Raw genomic sequence first — 18122 nt, 5'->3', positions numbered from 1 at the left:
AGGCTTGTATATAGTTGTTGCTTACATAAGGGTTATGTTACAGTTAAGATCAGTATTTCGCTGATACTGTTTTGTTCATACTGTTAACTGGTTGCGCATAGTCCAGGTTATACGGTGTGGATGGTGTGGGCTGGTATGAATCTTGCCCTTAGATTAACAAAATCCTTTCCTCGTATTGTCCATCTCCTCTGGGCACCTTTTCTCTAACTGAGGTCTGGAGGAGGGGCATAGAGTGAGAAGCCAGTGCACACCCATTCTAAAGTTCTTTATAGTGCCCATGTCTCCTGCGGAGGCCATCTATACCCCATGGTCCTTACGGAGTCCCCAGCATCCTCTACGGACTAGGAGAAAAAGATTTACCGGTAGGTTTAAAATCTTGTTGTTTTTTTTGCTGAAGATAGATGTGTGAGTGGCCTTTGACACCAGACCCCCCTGGTGGTCAGGTATTCCCCCCCATACACAGTGTGGGCACAGCCAGCCCCTGCCACCTCTGAGCACTTACCATCTGTGCCGGGGTCCCTATGGCCAGCTCCAGGTAGTACCCTCTCCCCAAGTGCCCCTCCAGGTTATCCACCATCGCCATTACGTTGATCTTGCCGATGGGGTCCGAAGCCAGCAAAAGCCCGACTATGTCCTTGAGAGCTGCTGGGACTGGCTGATCTGAGCGGGGGATATCCAGAGCAGGAAGGAGAAGGTGGTGGAGGAGCAGCGTGCAGCCCCCCCCCCCACCTTCCCAGCAGCAGAACCAGAGTTGCCAGCAGCATCGTGCCACATCCCGAGGTTCATACGGGCTTGCTGACCGGGGAGCACATGTCTGCGATGAGCATTGCAGATCCACCATGCTCTGGTCACAGGGATCCGTCCTCACCACCATGCAGTAGCCAATGATGGGGCTTGGTGTGTGGTCTAAAGCTGTGGCCACGCCCCCTCCAACGGTCCACCCCTCCTAGAGTACAGCCAGCACAGCGCTACACTGATCCTGTGCGGGCATATCTGATCCGCTCCAACATGTCCCTTTTCCTGCGCCCCGGTCAGTGAGTGACTGGGTGCAGGGGATGTAGTGGGCACTGGAGGCAGCCAGAGTCCCATAGCAGCTGCATCCCCTGCACCAACAGTAGTTACGCCACTGGGCTGAGGCAACCTTCTCGGAATATATTTTTTCTGCAGAAACTCAAGAAAAAAATGTATCCTTTTTGGGGTGTCAGCACCTAATTTTGTTAGACCACTATACTCAGTGACGTCCTCCGAGGGGTGATACCGAAATGTTGATGCTTCCTCAGAGACAGGAGTTGGGTGCTGCACTGTGATATTACTTGCAGCACTCGGCTCCTGTCACAGTGTAGGAGCCGGCAGTGAAGCCAGATGAGTTTCCAAGGTCAGCCTAACATCTGCGGGAATGCTTGTCATTCCCCTATGAGGCTACGCTCCCTTATCAGTTGCACATGTGTGTGTGGGGGGCGGCCGGCTTCTAGGAGCACTGGGTGTCACTGGCCCCAGTGTCACCCCTGGCTACACTAGTTACAGAATTTGAGCAACATCAATCACTTAATTCTATCATAGATCTTAAAAGGGCAATTAAATTAGCCAATATCTCTGACATATTGGTGACTCCTACCTGAACCAAAATATTAAATTGTTAGGACAAATGCCTTTTTGAACCTTGTTCATTGGACAGTAAAGCTGCGGACACACTGCCAGTCACTCGGCACATCAAATAAACGCTCCGAGGATCCCATCAGTGTGACCCCCATACACACTGATCTAGAAATAGCTCAGTGTGTACGTTCTTCTGTGGGATCCAGAGGTCGGAAAGTGTTAATATTAAAATGCACATAAGATGCGTCCTTTCAATCCAACCATTGTAGGAGCATTGTAAAGGCTAATGCTCCTGCATAAACACATATACAATCATCGGGCAGCTCCGCTGATATTAGGTGATTGACGACGATTGTATAGGTGTGTACCCAGCTTAAGGGCTTGATTTAATTAGCTGTACAATTGAATCTGGATTTAAACATAGATATGATTAAGAGAGGAGGGAACTTGTGTGTAGGCTGCATGTGGGGACCCTCTTCTCTAACAGCGGCAGAGAAGAGAGTCTCCGCCCGCAGCCTGCAAACTTATATTAGAAGCGACCAGAGGAAAACAAATGGTAACTTTAAATTAAGCAAAAATAATGTCTGTGCAAGCCAAAAACTGCATTAACAGTTATACAGTAATCATGGGTGGATGACACACTAAAAAAGGTACCATCACTAAGCGTAACATTGAGGCCATTGACACTGTTTCCTTATCGTCCCCGCTTGACTAATTTCTCTCGCCTATTCTGTCTCCTATCCTGAACAAGCCACTTCCCTATACAATGCCTCCCTTACGTCTGCACTTCACTCTTTTGCTCCAGCAACCACTATTCACCCTCGAAGATAATTCCAAAATCGGGATTCCAAAATAACAAGATACAGTATCTGCAAAAATTTTCACTGACCACTGAGCGTCAATGGTGAAAATCACGCCCTAAAGTGGACTTCCTCCATTTCAATTTATGTTCTCATTCTACAGTACTGCCCTTTCTGTCTCTAAACAGTCATATTTCAAGAACCTAATCGCCTCCAAATCTTCAAACCTTAGGCATCTCTTTGCCACTGTCAACTCACTCTTCTGCCCACCCCCACCTCGACCCCCTTCTTCACTCTCTGCCCTTGACTACCACCAACTTCACATCCAAAATTGACTCCATACGTCAGGACATCATATCCTAACAGACCCTCAACAACCTGTTCCCTCCTTTCCCTGTCTACCCCTTTCCATCCATCTCACTAACTCTGACTTTTTTTTCCAGTGTAACTGGAACCCCCCCTATCCTGTACCCCCCCAATCACCACCCCACTTCACCCTATACCCTCCCGTCTTCTCCGCTACCTCTCTCCTTCTGCCTGTTCCCATCTTGCCCATCTTCTCAATCTATCCCTTTCATCAGGCACTGTGTCTTCTGCCTAAAAGCATGTTGTCTCCTCTATTCTTAAAAAACATACCCTTAATCCTAACAATCTCTCCAACTACAGATCCATCTGTCTCTTCCCTTTTGCCTCCAAATTCCTTGAGCGTATTGTCTACAGCTGCCTTACTGCCCTTATTTCCTCCCATTCCCTGCTTGACCCATTTTAGTCTGGCTTTTGTCCTCTCCACTACACTGAAACTGCCCTCACTAAAGTCTGCAATGATCTCCATGCTGCCAAAATTTAAGGGCAAGTACTCTTTGCTTATTCTCCTTGACCTCTCTGCTGCTTTTGACCTCCATTGGTCTGCATGATACTGCCTTCTCCTGCCTTTCCTCCTACCTCTCTGACTGTCTCCTCTCATTACGCCACCTCTCCCCACACTATCCTTAACTGTAGGTGTCCCCCCAGGTTCAGTTCTTGAACCTTTACTTTTTCTAACTCTATACATCCTCTTTAAGTGAGCTCATTTGCTCTTCTGATTTCAATATCATCTCAATGCTGATGACACTCAAATCTACTTTTGCTCTCTTGACCTCCCACTCTCTCCTCGCTCGTATCTCCAGCTGTCTCTCTGCTATCTCTTCTTGGATGTCCCAGCGCTTTCTTAAACTTAACATGTCTAAGACTGAGGTGATCTTCCCATCCTCCCCCATAACCTCTCCTCCCACAATTTCACTATCAATTGACGACTCAAGTACACTGTCTTGGAGTTATCCTAGATTTCTCCCTCAACTTCAAACCACACATTCAGAACCTCTCACAGTCCTGCCGTTTCCATCTCAAAAAAATGTTAAGGATCAGACCCATTCTCACCCTGGATACTGCTAAGACTCTCATCCCCTTACTGGTCATCTTCAGATTGGACAGCTGTACTATCTTCCTATCTGGCCTCCCTGACAAACACGTCTCTTCACTCCAATTTTTTCTCAGTGCTGTTGCCTGGCTCTTCTTCCTCTCCAAGCATACTACTGTATGTCCACTTCCCCTCTTTTACAAGCCCTACACTGGCTCCCCTTCCGAATCCATTTCAGGCTTCTCACACTCACAAAGCCCCCAACCATTCCTCTCCCATTTACATAACGTGTCAAGATCAGGGCTAAAACCAGCCGGTACTCGCTGTGACACCAGCTTCCATGGGTCAGGGGTGCTGTCAAACGTCAGCTACGGCGCCGGCCGGTGGGTGCAATATATGCTACTGTTCTGTTTCAGAGTACACTGTAGTGGAATGCATGGAGTATACAGGAATCTGGGCAGCTGACCACAGTACTGCCCAATGGGAACCCTGCAATTGCTCAGCTGATTACTCTCACCAATAGCTGACTGTCTCTGGGTATATAAGTGGAATCATGGGAATAGGAAGGCGCCTGAACAACTTTTTTCTTCAGTGCATGCTGTTGTGTGTTGCTGCTCCAGGTTCCAGGCTCCACTTTGTGTCTCCCAGTGTTCACCATAGTATTTCAACATCGATTGCTATTTCAAGTGTCTTCTAGTTCTTCAGAGTTTCAAGTACCAAGTGCCATAGGTTATTTCATCGATTACCATTGATTGCTATTGCAAGTGTCTTCTAGATCTTCAGTTTCTCAAGTATCGAGTGCCATCGGTTATTTCATCAATTACCATCGATTGCTATTTCAAGTATTTTCTAGTTCTTTAGTGTCTCAAGTACCGAGTGCCATCGGTTATTTCATCGATTACCATCGATTGCTGTTTCAAGTGTCTTCTAGTTCTTCAGTGTCTCAAGTACTGAGTTCCATTGGTTAACATTGATTGCTTCTTCAAGAATCTTCTAGTTCTTCAACGTCTCAAGTACCAAGTGCCATCGGTTGCCTCTTCAGGTGTTTTCTAGTTCTTCAGTATCTCAAGTACCAAGTGCTATTGGTTACCATCGATTGCTTCATCAGAGGTCTAACATTATCACAATTGTTAAATCTGAATCTTCCTCAGAAAGGACATCAAATAGAGACATATTCCACTGCGCAAAATACCAGAGCTGCTAGATAAAACCAAGTCTTACATGTAATAAAACAATAAAAAAGAAAATCTGTATTGTGTGTTAAGGGGGTACACATGGGGAGATGTGTGCTGAGTGATCACAGAACGCTCAGCACACATCTCTCCTCACTCAGCACATAGCACAAATCTAGAACCGGTGATAGCGACGCGCGAGGCCATGCATCGCTCTCGCTATGGGGCATACACACAGAGAGATCTGTGCTTAATTTCTAAGCAAAGATTGCTTAGAAATTAAGCATAGATCTCTACGTTTGTACCCCCCTTAATTCTTGCAAAAGTTCCTTTATATACCATCAGTGAAATCTGATTTCTCTTACATCCTAGGGAATACTGGGAATCCATTTAGTACCATGGGGTATAGACGGGTCCTCTTGGAGCCATGGGCACTATAGAAGTTTGATAACGTGTGCTGGCTCCTCCCTCTATGCCCCTCCTACCAGACTCAGTTTAGAAAATGTGCCCGAAGGAGACGGTCACATCTCTGGAAGCTCCTTAAGAGTTTTCTGCATTTATTTTTAAACTTTATTTTCAGGCAGGACTGGATGGCACCAGCCTGCCTACTTAGTGGGGGGAACGGCCATACCCCACTAATGGTTAATGGTCCCGTTCCTCGCTGACAGAACGCTAGATCCTGAGGGAACTATTTGCAAGCCCCAACACGGCGAGCGTACATTCCCGCAGCACGTCACCAACCCTAACAGAGCCAGAAGAAAGATATGTGGTGAGTACTAAGCCAGCGCCCCGGGTTAGCGGGTCGCTGGCCATTATGGCGGCATAAGGGTATGGAGACGCGCGGCTCCCACACGGGGCGTACTGAGTCTCCAGACTTAGTACACTGTGGTGTACACAGTACCCAGACTGGCATTATAGCTTAAAAGGGGGCTTACTCCATTTTATGCACTCAGGCACAAAGCCAGTATAAAGAAGAGCGGGAAGACCGCATGCCATTGAAGGGGTGGGGATTTACTATGAGCGGATCCAGCAGCTCACAGGCGCCATACTACCCTACTGCAGCTGACACAGACACTGACTGACAGGGACGTGCAGCTCCTCCGGAGAGCCTCCAGCTTACCTTAGCGGTACCAGGGGGTCATAGCAGGGGGGAGCAATATAATAGTGTACTAAGTCCCTAATCTAGGTACTTAGTCTGCGACCCGACTAAGCTTGGCTCTAGCAATAAGGATGCCGTGTGCTGGTCCTATTCTCTCTCTGTGTCTCTCTGGAAGGGCTCTTTGTGGGTTAATTGTGCTTTTAACCTTTTCCTGTGTGTGTGCTGTCACTGCTGCAGTATGTCAGGCAAAGAGTGTGTTTCATGTAAGGTGCAGTGTTCCTCTTCTCCAGGGGGTTCACTAGTGTGTACTCAGTGTAGTATCCCTTCTCAGGCTAGTGGGGCGAAGTCAGCATGGCTGGACTCCCTTAGGGGAATGATTTCCACCATCTACTAAATTATCTCGTAATGAGATAAAATACTTAAGGCAGTCTATGGCTGAGTTTATGCAAAAGGACTCGGTACTCAGACCAGCATCTTAGTCCTCTATCATTTGTCCGCAAAAACGTACTTTGGCCCAGACCCTGCTTTCTGACTCCCTAAAGGATGCAGCTGATCGTAAGTTTGAGACTACACTCAAATCTTTGTACACAGCTGCAGGGGTGGACCAGAGACCCACTATAGCATGTGGTGGATTACTCGAGCAATTGCTAAATGGTATGGTAATTTAATTGAGGGATTGGACACCTTACCTCAAGAGGAAATTGTGTTGCTCCTGCAGCATATACAAGACTCTGCAAACGTTATGGTGAAAGCCATTAAAGAGATAGGTTTGCTCAATGCACGCACTACAGCTATGGCAGTGTCGGCACGCAGGGGATTATGGCTACGTCAGTGAACTGCTGATGTTGATTCCAAAAAAGGTGTGGAGGGCCTGTCATTCACAGGTGAGGACTTATTTGGCGATGAACTCGACAAGTGGATCTCACGAGCTACTGCGGGTAAGTCCACTTATTTACCTTCTGCAGCTCCGCCAAGCAGGAAGGACTACTTAGGACCCAATTTACAGTCCTTTCGGACTGCCAAATTTAGGGGCAAGGCCAGAGGTTCTTCGACCGCCGCCAGAGGTGCTAGAGGTAAACCACGCAAACCAGTGGCTGCTGGTTCACAGAAACAGAGCTCAGGCTCTGCTTCCTCAAAACTTTCCGCATGACGGTGGACTGCGATGCCTGGGAGAAAGGCAGGTGGGAGGCCGGCTAAATAGACCTTATATCACTGGGCTACAGGCTGGAGTTCCAGGTTCTTCCACCTCACAGATTCTTCAAATCAGGCTTAGCAGTTTCACAGGAAGCAAGAGTAACCTTACAAGAAGCCTTTCAAAAATTGTTACAGACCCAGGTCATTGTTCCAGTTCCACCTCATCTACAAAACAAGGGATACTCTTCCAGTTTGTTTGTAGTTTTGAAACCTGACAGTTCAGTAAGACCGATTCTGAACTCAAATCATTGAACCCGTAGAGTCTCTGAGAGCAGTGATCTCAGCTCTGGAAGAGGGGGAGTTCCTAGGATATCTGGATGTCAAAGATGCATACCTTCACATTCTGATCTGGCTGCCTCAACAGGCTTATCTATGGTTTGCACTGCAGGACTGTCACTACCAGTTTCAGGCCCTGCCATTTGGTCTCTCTACGGCACCGAGGGTGTTCACCAAAGTGATGACAGAGATTATGTTGCTCCGCAGACAGGGAGTGAACGTAATTCCTTACCTGGATGATCTTCTGACAAAGGCTGCGTCCAGGGAGCAGTTGTTGGAAAACATTGGTCTCACGACCAGATTACTCCTGGATCATGGGTGGATTCTGAACCTACCAAAATCTCACCTAGAATCAACGCAGAAGCTTCATTTCCTGGGAATGATACTGGACACAGAGTCTCAGAGAGTGTTCCTTCCCTTGGAAAAGGCAATGGTGATCCAGTCGATGATTCGGGCTGTGTTGAAGCCGACCCGAATCTGTACTATCTGTGCATCCGCCTTCTGGGCAAAATGGTGGCTTCTTACGAAGCAATTCAGTACGGAAGGTTTCATACAAGGGCCTTCTAGCTGGATTTGTTGGACAAGTGGTCCGGATCGCATCTTCACATGCATCAGCGGATTCGTCTGTCGCCAAAAGCCAGGATCTCCCTTCTATGGTGGCTACAAACTTCTCACCTAGTGGAGGGTCGAAGGTTTGTTTGTGCAGCTCTCTGCACAGCTGATCACAATGAATCAAAAGCAGAAATACTGAACACATTTTTTTCAGCAGTGTTCACCAGAGAAGAACTGACGGTGGGAGAAGTGCATAGTGACAGTAAAGATTTGTGGTTAGATACTTGTTTAAGTGAAGAAGTAGTCAGGGAGAGATTACGCAAAATAAAGATTAATAAATCACCTGGCCCGGACAGACTTCATCCGAGGGTTCTTACGGAGCTTAGGTCACAACTAGCAAGACCCCTATACTTGATTTTCAATAGTTCAATTAGATCTGGCATGGTTCCGAAGGATTGGCGTATAGCGGAGGTAGTGCCATTATTTAAAAAGGGATCCAAAAATCATCCGGGTAACTACAGACCGGCTAGTTTGACATCTGTAGTGGGGAAAATATTGGAAGGAATTCTAAGGGACAGCATACAGGAGTATCTGCAGACCACTAAGATTATTAGCAAGAACCAGCATGGGTTTGTGAGGGACAGATATTGTCAAACTAACTTAGTTAACTTCTATGAGGAAGTGAGCGACAATCTTGACTGAGGAAAAGCAGTGGATGTGGTCTGCTTAGATTTTGCAGAAGCCTTCGATACAGTGCCTCACAGGAGACTAATCATCAAATTAAAGGCGCTTTGCCTAGGAAAAACTGTTTGTACATGGATAAGTAACTGGCTGGACAACAGGGTAGAGCGAGTAGTGGTCAATGGGAAGTCCTCAAGCTGGACACCAGTAGTCAGCGGAATACCACATGGGTCCGTACTCGGGACACTACTGTTCAACATATTTATCAATGACCTAGAAATAGGCCTGGAAAGCACAGTGTCAATCTTTGCAGATGATACTAAACTGTGTAGGGTAATTAATTCAGAAACAGATGTGGAGTCTCTGCAGAATGACTTATCTAAACTTGAAATCTGGGCGTCTAAATAGAGAATGAGGTTCAATATAGCAAAATGCAAGGTTATGCATTTCGGGACTAAAAACAGACTTGCATCCTACATATTAGACAGGAAAAGTCTAGGGGTAACTCATTGATAATAAGCTTAATAACCGTATACAATGTCAAAGCGCAGTAAAGAAGGCAAGTAAGGTGCTAGCGTGCATAAAACGGGGAATTGAGACAAGGGACGAGGATGTAATCCTGCCGCTGTACAAATCATTGGTATGTCCACACCTGGAATATTGTGTTCAGTTTTGGGCACCACTGTATAAAAAAGATTTCGTGAACTCGAAAGGGTTCAAAGACGAGCTACTACATTGATTAAAGGGCTAGAGGGTCTGGATTACGAGGAAAGGCTTACTAGGTTGAATATGTATACATTGGAAAAGAGGCGTCTAAGAGGAGACATTATTAATGTCTTCAAATATGTAAAGGGGCATTACAATGAGTTATCAGAGGAATTATTTATTAAAAGAACTCTGTTTAGTACACGTGGGCACTCGCTGAGGCTGGAGGAGAGAAAATTATGGCCCTCATTCCGAGTTGTTCGCTCGGTATTTTTCATCGCATCGCAGTGAAAATCCGCTTAGTACGCATGCGCAATGTTCGCACTGCGACTGCGCCAAGTAACTTTACTATGAAGAAAGTATTTTTACTCACGGCTTTTTCTTCGCTCCGGCGATCGTAATGTGATTGACAGGAAATGGGTGTTACTGGGCGGATACACGGCGTTTCAGGGGCGTGTGGCTGAAAACGCTACCGTTTCCGGAAAAAACGCAGGAGTGGCCGGGGAAACGGTGGGAGTGCCTGGGCGAACGCTGGGTGTGTTTGTGACGTCAACCAGGAACGACAAGCACTGAAATGATCGCACAGGCAGAGTAAGTCTGGAGCTACTCTGAAACTGCTAACTCGTTTGTAATCGCAATATTGCGCGTACGTCGGTCGCAATTTTAAGAAGCTAAGATTCACTCCCAGTAGGCGGCGGCTTAGCGTGTGTAACTCTGCTACATTCGCCTTGCGAGCGAACAACTCGGAATGAGGGCCCATGTACGCAACGGAGGAGAGGGTTCTTCACTGTTAGGGCAATAAGGATTTGGAATTCCTTGCCAGGGAAGGTGGTAATGGTGGACTCTGTAAATGCATTTAAAAGGGGATTGGATGAATTTCTGATTGAAAAGGATATCCAAGGTTACAACATTTAAAATATTGACATTGTTAATCCGGGTGTAACATGATTGTAGTTGTTAACTAGTCATAAAACATTCTTCAGCCGGTACAGTAAAATCAACTCAACTTAATACATAATATAGGTTGAACACGATGGGCATTTTGCCTCTTTTCAACCTCAATTACTATGTTACCACTGCACAGCGTTTACCCCCTCCCCTGTAGGCGGCAATTACCTGGTCGCAACAGTGCAAAAAATAGCCTGCTTGCGACCAGGTCTGAATTAGGCTCTATATCCTTCTCTCAAAGTATGTCCATCTCCTCGGGCACAGATCGAATTTGGTAGGAGGGGCATAGAGGGAGGAGCCAGCACACATTATCAAACTTCTATAGTGCCCATGGCTCCAAGTGGACCCATCTATACCCCATGGTACTAAATGGATTCCCCGTATCCCCTAAGGACTACGAGAAAAGGATTTACCGGTAGGTAATTAAAATCCTATTATTCCAACCGTCCACCGGTACTCCTTTTCTTTACATCTCATATACGATTTCTTGACAGTTACACTTAAACAATATGTGTCCTCTCCTATTCAATATTTCATAGATGTGCACCTGGTTTACCTTACTTCCTCACAGTCATGGGTTCCATTCCCACCATGGCCCTAAATGTGTGGAGTTTATATATTCTCCCCGTGCTTGCATGGGTTTCCTCTGGGTACTCCGGTTTCCTCCCACAATCCAAAAATATACTGGTAGGTTAATTGGCTCCTGACTAAAATAAAATTAACCCTAGTGTGTGTGTGTGTGTGCGTGTACATGGGTAGACTAGGTGGGCCAAGTGGTTCTTAACTGCCATCAAATTCTATGTTTCTAGTTGGATGCTGGCTTGTTGCTTTCTGATCTAGTGGCAAGGAATACTTACTTACTTTTAATTACTCTTTTCCTGGAAAAGCCTGGAGAGGTGAAGTAGCTGGACACTTCGGGGTAGGGCCGTACTTCCAAGCCATGCTAAATCCCACAAATCGTGGGTCCTCGTGGAAGGGGTGGGGCTAAAATAACGGCAAATTGTGTCATTTTAGACTGAACTGTCCACATGGACCGTGTTTATGGGCATTAGATCCCTATACAGTGCTACTTGGAAGTGGGTGGGATGCGGGAGGGGTGCCCACGCTTATGGGGGGGCTACCCCAAAAAATCAGGAGTCTTGTAACTTCCAGGAGATAAGGCAAGTATGCCAAAGGGCTGTAAATCAGGGTATCTGAACCTGTTGTCTGCATGTCTGGATCCTGTAATGTTGAGGCTCTTATTTTCCTACAGTGCTGACAGCAATAGAGGGCCAATAGGTTTACAGCAGCCTGCACAACACTGTATATGCTGGGCTGCAAACAAAGCAGGGAGGCTGCTGGTGGTGGTCTCTCTATACCTGTATGATATGCAGCTGCTCTACTATACAATGAATTGCAGTAATGGGCAGGTGAGATGTGTTAAAATGGGGGCGATCGCACTGATTGCCCTCCCCCTGGATCTGCCACTGTACTTCAGTTATGTCACTCGCCACAACTGTTGAACAAAAGGGTTGTGGCACAAAAATAGAGGCCTGAAAGAATTTTAGGGTAATAGCTAAAACTGGCTTCCCAGTACCCATCAGTAGTGTTTTCAGACATGGACAAGCCATCAATTATTTTTAACAGTTTCAGAGAACCAGGTCACACATTGAATTGTAAAGCAGCACAAATTTTATCACATTTTCACAAGTTGTAAAAAAATATATATCATATGAATTCTGTCTAGGTGAAAAATAGTTGGAACCTTTATATACAGGATTAGAAAGAGGCTATAAAATCCCAGACATTTTAAATTGGAGACTTCAAAAATTAGAGTCCAGTGTGTTCTTCTGTAACCAGTCAATAATTTTGGTATTCACAATATTTATCCACTCTAGCCGGTCTTTCCTCCTGATTTCCAGATTTTGCAGTACACTGTCCCTATCACTTTCATTCATAGTTGTCGTGATGAACAGCTGCATCTGAAATGTATAGACATGATGAATCGTCATTCATAATAAAAAGCATGGTGAATTCCAGAAATGCACACATTACTATACTCAGTGGTCTGCCAGATCAGTCTTCATGTTTATATTTTGGAAAATAAATACACATTTGTCAAAAAAACAATGTGATCGAAAAAATATACATTTGTCAAAAAAACAATGTGATCAATGAAGCAATGCGTTATTTAAAGACCAGGGCGTAACTGGGGGTGTGCAAGCTGTACCGTCGCCCAGGGCACAGGGTCCTGTGGGTAGCACTGTTGCTGCCCTAGAGCACCTGCATGTGGTAGTCAGGGTAATTTGTACAGCACCCTGCAGCCAGTAGCACCGGTGCAGACACTCCGGACAGGCAGCCTGTGGAGCTGCCCAGATCAGAGCTACAGGTATTTCTACTTCCTAGAGCTGATGACCCCGCCCATGACATCACAAGTTTAGGATCCGGGGCCTGTACAGAAACCTTTTCCGGCCCTGTTTGAAACAAGCATTTAGGTTTTGTTTTTTTTTTGTTTTTTTATACATGCCTGTTACAGAGTTTTAGTGTCCAATAGAGACATGAGGCATAAAAAGATATGTGTGTGTTGTTGCAAAGAGGTCTGGCTTTGCAAGATCAGGCTTGGTTTGTGTGGAGTGAGTAGTGGTATAAAGTGTCTGAATTTCACCATTGTAAATGTTGGCATGTGTGTACATGTCCCGTATTATTAAGGTTCTATGTAAGATTTGTTATGGATTACTGGATAGACAGTGGGGACAATGAGTAACATTTCTGAAAGTTGAGAAATAATATTTTATCTAAGACTTGTTTCAGTTTTTCCCATTGGAATAAAAAACTGGACCCTCTGATGGTGTTAGCCTAGTTTAGGCATTAGTGGTGGCGGTGGTGATGGGGGGGGGGGGGGGTTAGGGTTAGGCACTAGTGGGGGGGGGGGTATTTTAGCCTTAGCCGCAACTCCCCAAGGGTTAGCCATAGCCGACACCCCCAGAGGGTTAGTATTAGCCACCACCCGCAGGGATTAGGGTAGGGGACATGGTGGGGTTAGCAATACTTACCCCCTCCGATGTCGGCATCTTCAGTGCCGGGATACCACGGTCGGTAATGTATTCCTACAGTACACATACAATCTAGTATTGGGTGGATTTCACCATGTTACCATTACATCTTGTCTCTTGCTTACCCCTGATGCACTCTTTGCCATTATGCAGGTTCACCACAGCTCGTAGGTGTGGCAGCCATAGTGAAGGAGGAGTGAAAGGTTTACCAAATCTATCGTTACCTATCATAACATATTAAGGTCCCCTAACATGACACAGTCATGCCGCCACTTTGGCCATGACCCAATTGTTGATACACCTCCCCCACACCCCATGTAATTCCCATCCACATGTGTCAGAGAGTATATTGTTATGTCCATACTGTAAATCTCACCTCTTGGAACTGCAGGTCCGAGGTGACTTTCCATCCCAAGTCTTGTAGCAGTGAATCATAGAACTGACTGGATTCATTCATGTGTCTGAATAACATAAAGATAGAATAAAATCAGAAGAAATATTTCACCACAGTACTGTACATCTCACATTTGCACTGCATTTTACCTTTTTTTTAAAAAGTAATGAAAATGCTTGGAATATGCAACATGCATCAATATAATTGCTTTCTCCGTATCATACAGAGTACTCTAAATGATTGTACAGTATGATTCATACTGTAGTCAACATCTATAGCATTTGTCATGTACTCAAAATTATAGTTATCCCCTTTATATATACAGTACAGTAAGTTTATATACCTTAAAGTAGGTAATAGATTTGATTAATATTACTATACACTATACTGCATTGCCTATATAATAAAAGGCTAATGCTGCTCCTCACCTCTATCGTGGGAATTGAAGTGTTTTGCGGCCACTAGAAGGCGCCCGAGGAGCAATTCAAGCTTTGCTCTGTTGGGGCGCACACAGCCACCGGCACTGGCATTACTGTTTTATTGTTCCGTCATTTTGATAGGCTGGTAACTACTTTTAGTTATAGTTTGTTGTGGATGTTAAAGAAAAGGAAGACTGTATCTGTGCGCATTTGTAAACTTCATGCCATTTTGGTGTCACAGCTTGTCACGAACCTCGGGCAGCGGCGACCGCGCTTGTCCCTGCGGGTGGCCTGGTCTGCCCGGCGCCTCTCTTCCCCTGACGGTCTCCGGCTTCAGCGGCGGGTCGGCGCTGCTCTCCGGCGGCTTCCCGGAAGCAAGGACGCCGCCATCACAAGCGAGGGCAAGGAGGCGGAGCAGGTCTGACGTCACCTGCCTGCTCCGCCAATCAGGCTAGGGCGGGGAATTTAAAATCAGATACCAGGCAGAGATCCGGTGCCTGAGTATCTTCGTTTCTCCTGCGGAAGCTGTGATTCCAGAGCTCCCTCGTCCCTGCAAGCATCCTGTGCTTCCAAGCATCCTGTGCCTCCAAGCATCCTGTGCCTCCAAGCATCCTGAGCCTCCAAGCATCCTGTGCCTCCAAGCATCCTGAGCCTCCAAGCACCTCCGTGCCTCCAATTATCTCCGTGCCTCCAATTACCTCTGTGCCTCCAATTATCTCCGTGCCTCCAATTATCTCCGTGCCTCCAAGCACCTCGTGCCTCCAAGCACCTCTGTGCCTCCAAGCACCTCCGTGCCTCCAGTTACCTCCAAGCACCTCGTGCCTCCAAGCACCTCATCCCTCCAAACACCTCGGTGTCTCCAAACACCTCCGTGCCTCCAAGCACCTCCGTGCCTCCAAGCACCTCCGTGCCTCCAGTTACCTCCAAGCACCTCGTGCCTCCAAGCACCTCATCCCTCCAAACACCTCCGTGCCTCTAAGCACCTCCGTGCCTCCAAGCACCTCCGTGCCTCCAAGCACCTCCGTGCCTCCAGTTACCTCCGTGTCTCCAAGCACCTCGTGCCTCCAAGCACCTCATCCCTCCAAACACCTCGGTGTCTCCAAACACCTCCGTGCCCCCAAGCACCTCCGTGCCTCCAAGGGCCTCCCTGCACTCCCTGTACTCCCAGCACCTCAGTGCCTCCAATACCACAGTGTCTCCAATATCTCAGTACCCCAGCCTTCAGTATTTCTACAAGTCTTGTCTTACAGGAGACCTTCAAGAATTCCTCTGGGCCTCCCGCCTGCCGTCTTAGTCCTGCATGAGGAAGACCTACATCCGGCCATCTCTACTACGACCCAGTGGCAGTTCCTCTTCCCGGTCATCGGAAGAAGCCCCGAGTCCACAACACTCCCAAACCAGGTCAGTGATAGTATACTCAGGCCACATGGACTCGGGGAATCGGAACACGGACTCGAGTGCCATTCAGAACCTGGCTTCTCGAGTGCAAAGTCAGGAAGCAGCGCAAGGCCAGGTGATGCAGTACCTCCAGCAGTTGTCCGGGCGTCTGGATCAGATTCAGGCGTCTCTGGCCTCAGTAATTCCGGCACCTGTTCCAGTAGTCGCACCAGTTGCCGTTGCCAGCAATGTTCAACCATCGGCCGGTGTCACTCCACGCCTTCAGTTGCCTACTCCGTCCCGCTATAATGGGAATCCCAAAAATTGTCGTGGTTTCTTGAACCAATGCGAGGTACATTTCGAGCTACTTGCACACAACTTTCCTACAGACCGGTCCAAGGTAGCATATATTATTTCTCTGTTGGAAGGTTCTGCTTTGGATTGGGTGTCTCCATTATGGGAACGATCTGATCCCATGGTTTCCAACTACACCAACTTCATCTCGTCCTTTCGAAGGATTTTCGACGAGCCCGGCAGAATGACCACTGCTTCTTCCGATTTGCTCCGTGTTCGGCAGGGCGCCCGTTCCGTGGGCCAGTACGTGGTTCATTTCCAGACCATTGCTTCCGAACTACGCTGGAATAATGACGCCCTGAGAGCTGCCTTCTGGAACGGTCTTTCCGACCGGCTGAAAGATGAGCTGGTTACTAGAGATCTGCCGGATCCATTAGAAGATTTGATTTCCCTTTGCGTCAAGGTGGATCTTCGGATGCAGGAGCGTGGAAGAGAACGTAGCCGTTCGGATCGTTCCAGGTTCCGGAATCCTACTCCTAGGCCGGTGGCCTCACCCAGCTCAGATGAGCCCATGCAAATTAACCGCTCCCGACTGTCTCCGGAAGAACGACAGCGTCGTCGTGAGGGTAAACTCTGCCTTTACTGTGGAGCCGCAGATCATTTTCTTAAATCTTGTAAAGCCCGTCCGGGAAACGGGCAGGCCTAGCTTGTTCCGGAGGAGTCAAGCTGGGAGTTACGACAAAAGCTTCTCCAACTTCGGACTGCTTGCTTCCAGTAACTCTAGTCTCCAATTCAGTCTCCAGGTCTTGTGAAGCCCTATTGGATTCCGGAGCTGCAGGGAACTTCGTTTCTTCTTTCTGTGCCCAAAGTTTGGGTTTAAAGTTACGGCCTATTGAGCGGCCAATTTCACTGACGGCTATCAACGGGACTAGAATTTCCAAAGGTCTTATAATGTGGCGCACGGGGCCAGTTAAGCTGCAGGTCGGGGCTCTACATCAGGAAGATTTGGAACTCTTGGTAATCCCAGAAATGCCTCATGATCTGGTTCTTGGAATGCCTTGGCTGAAAAGTCATAATCCCCACATCGACTGGAAGTCGTCACAAATTCTGTCCTGGAGTCCCTTTTGTCACACTAATTGTCTTACTCCTGTTTGTCCGCTCCGTGTTACCTCCAAAACGGATGAAGAGCACATTCCGGAGGCATATCAAGGGTACAAGGACGTATTTTCGGAACAAGCTGCTGACCTGTTACCACCTCACAGGCCTTGGGACTGCCCTATTGACCTTGTCCCAGGGAAGACGCCACCTCGTGGTCGCACATATCCTCTGTCTCTTCCCGAGACTCAAGCCATGTCGGAGTATATTAAGTCCAATATGCTCAAGGGATTCATTCGCCCCTCTTCCTCCCCTGCCGGTGCAGGCTTCTTTTTCGTGAAGAAAAAGGACGGGGGGTTGAGACCATGCATCGACTACCGCGGCCTAAACGACATTACTATTAAGAATAAATACCCCTTGCCACTAATCACAGAGTTGTTTGATAGGGTTCGTGGTGCCCGCATTTTTTCAAAACTCGACTTGAGAGGAGCTTACAATCTTATACGCATCCGAGAGGGGGATGAATGGAAGACTGCCTTTAATACCCGAGATGGGCATTACGAATACTTGGTGATGCCGTTTGGTCTTAGTAATGCTCCCGCGGTTTTCCAGGGGTTCGTCAACGAAATCTTTCGTGATATGCTGTATCAGAGCGTTGTGGTATATCTGGACGACATACTGATTTTTTCCAAGAATCTTGTCGAACACAGGACTCAAGTCAAAGAGGTGCTACACCGTTTACGAGAGAATCATCTCTACGCCAAGCTTTCCAAATGTACCTTTGAAGTAACATCTATTCCGTTCCTCGGTTATGTCATCTCGGGGACGGAGCTTCGCATGGATCCGGAAAAGTTGTCGGCCATTCGTGACTGGACTCAGCCTCTTTCCCTGAAAGCAATACAAAGGTTCCTGGGCTTTGCGAACTACTACAGGAAATTCATTAAGGGTTTCTCCACCATTGTTGCGCCCATTACTGCCCTGACGAGGAAGGGTTCTAATCCTAGTTTGTGGCCTCCGGAAGCCATTGTAGCTTTTTCTCGCTTAAAGTTAGCTTTCATGACGGCTCCAGTTCTCCAACAACCAAATTTCGAG

The 18122-nt window shown here is 47.1% G+C and overlaps 1 protein-coding gene across 1 annotated transcript in view; it reads right to left on the bottom strand.

Moving 5' to 3' along the window:
• Positions 1 to 12072: 12072 nt before the first annotated feature.
• Positions 12073 to 18122, bottom strand: part of LVRN (laeverin) — a 273477-nt gene continuing 267427 nt past the window's right edge. Inside the window, exons 19-20 of the mRNA XM_063964163.1 lie at positions 13828 to 13912; positions 12073 to 12380 (exon numbers count right to left, since the gene is read on the bottom strand). Coding sequence (XP_063820233.1) covers positions 12222 to 12380; positions 13828 to 13912 — 244 coding nt within the window. The 3' untranslated portion in view covers positions 12073 to 12221. The remainder of the gene's footprint in view (positions 12381 to 13827; positions 13913 to 18122) is intronic.

The sequence above is a fragment of the Pseudophryne corroboree genome, chromosome 1 (genome assembly GCF_028390025.1).
Source record: "Pseudophryne corroboree isolate aPseCor3 chromosome 1, aPseCor3.hap2, whole genome shotgun sequence".
NCBI lineage: Eukaryota > Metazoa > Chordata > Amphibia > Anura > Myobatrachidae > Pseudophryne > Pseudophryne corroboree.
This window is presented reverse-complemented; position numbering and strand designations above follow the sequence as displayed.